Below are 7,312 nucleotides of genomic sequence, written 5' to 3'. Positions count from 1 at the left end.
TCATTTCCTAATACAGAACCACTTTTCACATTCTTGCTGCTTCCCAGGCTCCACACATGCTGTCAACTTGTGTGGTACCTATTTGCTTATTATTTTCTTCCCCTCTCACCAGTAGACCATGGTTCTTTGTTTTACTCATTTGAATTTATCATCCTTATATGGTGTCTCAGACTCATACTTGGACAGGTTAGAATTCTATTGTTGATTCTGTACAGTCACATTAACAAATTAAGCCAGGTAGCCCTGCCTTGGATAAAAACTCGCTCACAGTTTAGCAGAGAGACAATACACACCTGAGTCCAGTGTGGCTGATACAGTCATGACTGTATAAAACAGAGGCTACATAATTAATTGCCTTAGGTTGCATTTCTCAGGAAGTAACTGAAGTTGTTCAGGAAGTATTAGGTGTTAACTCTGCTGGCGCAGTGCTAGATGGCTAAAGAATACAAAAGGTGGAATAGGAAGAGCATTTACCTTCTCTCTAAAAATTAACAATGGTGAATTAACAGTTTGAATGAGAAGGAAACAGGTGGTCGATAAAGGAACTGAGGCTGGTAGCCAGTTTACTAAACTAATGCAATATTGAATTCTAATGCTAAACAGAAGTTGCATCTGGCTACCCTCCATTTGTTCCTTACATTACCCTCTCTCAGTACTGTCGCAGCCCCTCTTTCATTGTCCTCCAGTTTCCCATGTGAAGGGCCAATAAGCATATGCACTATGTATCTCAGATGTAGTCTCAAGGAGGAAAAGTTACAAAACGTGAAATATCAGTACTTGGCAAACTGCATGAAAGGTCAGAGTGTGATATTCAAGCTGGGGAAGGGAGGATATGAAACTGAAAAATTAAGAAGGGAAATGAAAACCCACTAAAAGATTTTAAATAGATCTGCTTTGAACATTAATAATTCAGCTGAGCACTAGTGGTTTATGTCTGTAATCTTAATTACTCATGAGTCTGAGATCTGAAGATTGAGATTCAAAGCCAGCCCAGGCAGGAAGATCTGTGAGACTCTTATCCCCAATTAATACCAAAAAAAGACAGAAATGGAACTGTGGCTCAAGTGGTAGAGTGTTAGTTGAGGAGGAAAAAAGAAAAAAAAGCTCAAGAACAGCATCCATGCACTGAGTTCAAGCTCTAGAACCAGTAAAATTTAAAAAGAAAGAAAGAAATTCTGACCATGTTTAGTATGTAAGTGCTCACTGATGTTGGTTAAATGAGCTATCATGATTCTCAAACTATTAGTAACAATGTATATTTTTAATATGCATATATGTATACATATATGCATACATACGCACATGCACACACATATTGCTTGTTTTATTCCTGCCTAAAAAGCATGCACATTTACAAGATGGCTAGTAATTATGTGGATCTTGTCTGCTGGTGAAACAGAAGAAATGGAAACTAGATGAACAGAGATAGTTGATCCAGAGATTTAAATTTCTATCAGCACAAACTGCTAACCAATGCAAGGAAAAAAGAAAAAAAAAGGCTTTATAAACACTATTAACTTGTATACTGGGAATTTGCCTTCTTATGTGTACAAATTACAGTATCTATTATGCTATTACACTCCCTTTTGCAACTGATGCTTTTAGTTTTACAAGCATGAGCTTGTAAATCATTTTGGGGAAAATCAAAGTCAGTTGATCTGTAGTGATTTTCCCACTTTACTTAGAACTTTTCACCAGTTACTGAATACTGAAAACAATGGGTTTATTCATTGCTGTGAACAGGCATAATCTCCCAGAAGTTTAGGATTAAAAAGGGCCAATTTAAAAAAGTCTGAGTGTATGAAAGCATTAATAGGATTGGTTATTCATCACTGTAATCCTTTACTTCTATAAAGGAGAATGTTTCCGTTCATGGGGACCTAGGTACATGATAATACAACATCCAAAACAAGCCCTGATCAAATCACTATTTCATCATCACAGTTTACATTTTCCATAGCTGGCAGCCACTGCTCCATTGATCATGTCAATTACAATATAGTTTTTATAATTATATCTGTAATATAGTTTGTGTGTGTGTGTGTGTGTGTGTGTGTGTGTGTGTGTGTGCACATGCTCTATCTTCATGGCAAATGACAAATCAGTTCCATTGAATAATAATTTTCAAAATTAGCAGTAAGCATCAAAATGAAAATCTATCAACAGGCTATGTACAGCAAATAATCTCAACTTAACCTCCACACGCTTCTGACATAGAGGTATACAGTTTTTATACATTCCCAAGGGTTTGCACAAGTTTGGCAATAATCAATAGGACACTAAAATATAACACAGAACACCATGGGACACTTAACACTGTTTAATAAAGAAAACCTTCTTTAAGAATACAGACCACTTTAGTATGACGCAAAGCTTTCTTGCACCATAGTACACCTACCACCGGCTCAGCGCCGGCACTCGGGTGGCAACACGCACTCATTACTCTTCACTTTGAACCACTGGGGACCGCTCTGGAGGAAGCACAGATTCCAGTTTCTGCCAGCGCTCTGGTGGCCACAGAATATGTGTAGCAAGGGCATGTAGAAGTCCCAGAGAAACCTGAATCCATGGGAAACAATGAAAACACAAAACAGAAATCAGGATCAGCAGCAAACATAAACCTTGAAAACCACATTTCCCAATCCATGCCAAAAAACAAAACAAAACAAAACAAACCTACTGATGGTGGCTAAAAATGCGAAACACTTACATGGTATTGTTTTCCCCAGGGACGTTACATACATAAACTCCTTCAGCAAACTTGAGTCCTCAGAGGTGGTGATTTGTCGAAAGGCACATAGCTATGAGAGCTGAAGCCTGGTTTTTAGTACTGAGCCGTCTACAACCTTGCCTTCTGTGTATACACCCAGGAAGCAGAAATCTAGCTACAGACTTAAAATTCCCCACAGAGCTCCTGTAACTCAGATAATTTCTTTTATGAAGAAAAAAATAAATAAAAGACCTGAAAATACACATTTCGCAACAAGATATTGCCCTACTTATTGTATGATTTGGGGTGGCCTGTCTCCATGGTGATGCAGGAAAGACATGGCCCCAGTACTACAGAGATACATACAAAACTAGGGGCAAGTCAAACAAGGGGAAAATACCAGGACCCAGCAGATGGTCCAATGGAGAATAAGCAGAGGTGGAAAAACCAAAAACAAACACTAACTTCTCCTAATGGCTGAGAAAATTCCATTGTATTATGTATACTATATTTTCTTTTTCTATTTATCATCTAGAACGATCCCATAGTTTGGCTATTGTGATCGGTGCTGCAAGAAGCATGGATATAGTAACTTTGATTCTTCTGATACTCAGAAGAGGTATGGCTGGATCCTATGCAATTCCTGGTAGTTTGGAGAGGTAGTGTGATTCTACTGGTAGAGTCCTTGCCTAACAAGGACAAGGCCTTGAATTCAAATCCCAGTATTGCTTTAAAAAAATGTATAGGAGGCAGAATGCCTCCTCCCAAACATGTCCATAACCTGATTTCAAGAATCTGTGAATATGTTATATGACAGAGCAAAGGGGAATTAAGGTTGCTAATCAGTTGACCTCTGGAAAACATGTTATCCCATCTGCCATATTTCATCACAAGGATCCTTAAATGTGAAATAAAATAGGTGGAATAGGTTCTGACTTCCTACGGAGCCACGCCAACCATGCTAATTGCCAAGAAATGTTCCCTGGAGTCAATGATCTGTCATAACACACTTCAGTTTTTATTTAGTTTTGTTCATGTCTGGGCTCTGCTGAGTTAGAGAACAGCTGGTCTCCATTTACTCTACCATAACCCTTTTTAGATTTTTTTGATAGCTGCTATTCACTGAAGCTTTCACTGAAAGCCTTAGCTGCTTTTCCAAGTTGTTTTAACTTTTGATCAGAAGAGTGATTTGCCAAATCCTTTAACTTAACGGAACTCTTGTCAGTATGCTTGCTTGCTTTGTTTGGAGCTTGGTTTGAGCATAGTAATTCAATTCTGCTTTATTATGGTTTTATGCATGCAAATATCTACCAAATGTACTACCCAGTACTGCTCACATTTCCTGAAAAAAGTCTTAACAATTATGAATAATAATAGTAAAGATGGATAAGATCAATATTGCTTAAAAGCATGGTAGGAGAATTCAAAATTCAGGATTAAAATTACTTATATATATAAATTTATTAATATATACATACAAAGTTGTTGACATAGAAACATACATATCTGTAATGTATAATAGTAATATAGTAATTTGATGCTTAATTTTTTATTATCTTTAAGTAGTTGTACAAAGGAATTGCCATTTAACAAAGCAGCTTATAAATACAATATATCTTGATCAATGTCACCTCTTTCAACACTCTCACCCAACCCTCTCCTCTCTACCCCTTCCCTCACTCTTCTTAATTTTGCAGGATACACATTGTATTCTTGACTGCATACTCCCCCTCTTTTCCTCTTAATTTATCTATCCCTTTATCCCATCCATTTCAAATACCTGTTTTCTGGTGTTTTACTTTGCTGAACTTTGATTGTGCTTTTCTAAGGAATTACACTATATGAGATCTCCCTTCATTCTACCATATTTCAATTAAGATTTTTAATATATACCATCCAATGTATTTACTGATAAATTTGTAAGCTAAATCAAGCTTCTACATATAAGGGCTTGTAAGTCTGAGCTTGACTTACTACGTTTAACATAGTCTTGTCCAGGTTTTTTAATTTCTTTACAAACGGTCCAATCTCATCTTTTTAAAATGGATAAGTGAAATTACATTGTGTATATATACCACATTTTTCTTGATCCATTTGTCCCATTAAGCAGGGAGGGGTGTCTGGGATGATTCTGTACCTTGACTATCGTGAACAGTGTTATATTAAATATGGTTGTATGTATGGTGGCTTTACTGTATCTTGGTTTGTAATCTTTTGGGTTAAATGCCCAGCAGTTGAATTGCTGGATCATAAGATAGGATATTTCTATGTTTAGTTTTTTGAGGAGCCCTCACACTGCTTTTCACAGTGGTTGAACAAGTACACATTCCCACCAACAATGTAATGGGGTTCTCTTTTGGTCATATCCTCACCAATATCTATTTTTGTTTGTTTTGTTGATGATGGCTATTCTAATGGGGGGAGGAGGAATCTCAATGTTGTTTTGAAAATTCTCTCTTAAATCATTAGCCCATTCATTAATCGGGTTATTGGGGTTTTTTTGAAGGTTTAATTTATAAAGGATGCAAACCTGTTCTAATACATTTAATAATGTGTTCAGTTGCTATAGCTTTGGGTTTTAACGTCTCTCAAAGACTCATACATTAAATGGTTCTTCCTTAACCTAGGATATTTTAGTATTGGGACCAGAAGCATCTCCTCCTTTCTCATCCCAGCTACAGAAGAATAATGTTGCCATAAACTACTGTTATGTCTGCCACACTATAGACTCAAAAGCAGTAGAACACACTGAAAGCTCCAAAACTGAGGAATAGCCTTAACTTCTCTTCACAAACTGATTTCTTGAATATTTGCTACAGTAACATAATTCTGACTAATTTATCAACCAGACTAACAGAGTGTTGGGACTTAATTCTCCATTTCCCTTATTAAGAGGTATCCTGTGTGTAACTTTGTCTTCTTCAATGGATTCACAATAATTTTCTAATATAAGGTGTAGTGTGTGTGTATGTGTGTGTGTGTGTGTGTGTCTGTGTGTGTGTCTGTGTGTGTGCCAGTCCTGAGTCCTGGAGTTTGAACTCAGGGCCTGAGCTTTTTCTGCTCAAAGCTTGTGCTCTACCGCTTGAGCCACAGCTCCACTTCTGGCTTTTTGGTGGTTAATTGGAGATAAGAGTCTCAGAGACCTTTCTGCCCAGACTGACTTTAAACAACTATACTCACATCTCAAGACTCCTGAGTAGCTAGAATTATAGGTGCCAGCCACCAATGACCAAGGAAGATATTTTCACAGTGAATTTTAAATGAACCATTGTAAACTTTCAGTAGATCACTACATTAGAAAGCAGGTCCATCCACATGTATTAGTAAGATGACTATTACCATAGTTCTGTTGTTCCTAGGGAGCTCTGAATACACAGACTAGAGAATTAATGAGCTAAAATAGTCACCAGATTGTTTTGACTATGAATTCCCTAAAATTTCATCCCATTATTTACATCTCAAAAATCACATATGCAATTATCCATAGAATTTAATATTAGTCAAGTAGATATCCTTATTTTCCAGATGTAAAAAGAAGTTGTTTTTTCTTCTGGTATCTGATCTGTCATTGTACATATTAACTGAAGGTTCATGCCCTCCAGCAATCGCTGCTTTATGAAACACCGAAAGTACTGGCTGAAAATTGGTCAGTGCTATCATTCAACCAGCTTGTTTGGTCTACAAAATGCCAAGGTACCACATGGACTAAATTTACACTGAATTGCTTGTCTTTGATTGAATTGGCTGTACTAGGATGCTATTTTGGCATCAGGCTGACATAGTCATCACCAGCCCAGCATTTCTTTTGGATGCCAGGGCCACAGGTGTGTGTGGTTATGGTTCTCTTCATCCCTCTTCACAAGCTTACAGACCTCAGAACATGGATCTACATCTTGACATCAGGATACCTTCTGTTGAGGGGAGGGCTTGCCAAGGATAAAGTAAGGGCAAGCAAAGGCAGAAAAGCCCACAGTAGAATGAAGGAGAAAATATAAAGAAGAAAGAAGGAAACTGTCAGTGAGTCCAAAGACCTATTCCAGAAGTAGAAACAGAGTACAAAGAGGACCCAATGTAAGACATGAAAAAAGTACAGAACTTGTAAGTTCATCTGATTAAAATGTTTTCTATATAGGAAAAAAAGCAAAACCTTTTATTTATGCTAATAGCAAATAAAATTCCTTCTTTGATTAATCTACTTAGTAGCACAAGAAGGAAAAATTCCAAATATATAAGTCAGCAAAAAAATTATATTTGTTCTATAATACTAAATTACCTACAATTAGGTCTAAAGTTAAATCACACTGGAAAATATTCAACCTTGAAAGGATACTTTTACAACAGGTGTACCCATATACTGTGGATTAAAGAAATGTCCATTGCCCAACCTAACATCTAAACTCCTACACAGTTACATCCTTCCAAACATCTTCATGACTCTCACATCCACTTTAGGAAAAACATGCATAACTTTTCAGAAAAGAATATTAGGTGACACAGGCCCTTCTGAAATCTCTAATGATATGTCATGATGGATTGACAGCTAACGACCTCTGCCAAGAAAGTGGGATACAACCTCAAAAGAATTTTGATAAGATACCATAT

The 7,312-nt window shown here is 37.0% G+C and overlaps 1 protein-coding gene across 4 annotated transcripts in view; it reads right to left on the bottom strand.

Moving 5' to 3' along the window:
- Positions 1-2,305: 2,305 nt before the first annotated feature.
- Positions 2,306-7,312, bottom strand: part of Immp2l (inner mitochondrial membrane peptidase subunit 2) — an 864,225-nt gene continuing 859,218 nt past the window's right edge. For all 4 annotated transcript variants that reach the window (XM_069996186.1, XM_069996185.1, XM_069996188.1 and 1 more), the window contains one exon: positions 2,306-2,559. In XM_069996186.1, coding sequence (XP_069852287.1) covers positions 2,440-2,559 — 120 coding nt within the window. In that variant the 3' untranslated portion in view covers positions 2,306-2,439. The remainder of the gene's footprint in view (positions 2,560-7,312) is intronic.

Source organism: Dipodomys merriami, unplaced genomic scaffold (genome assembly GCF_024711535.1).
Source record: "Dipodomys merriami isolate MVZ:Mamm:240054 unplaced genomic scaffold, mDipMer1.0.p SCAF_5, whole genome shotgun sequence".
Taxonomy (NCBI): Eukaryota; Metazoa; Chordata; class Mammalia; order Rodentia; family Heteromyidae; genus Dipodomys; species Dipodomys merriami.
The sequence above is the reverse complement of the archived record's forward strand: the minus strand, read 5'-3'. Positions and strand labels throughout refer to the sequence as shown.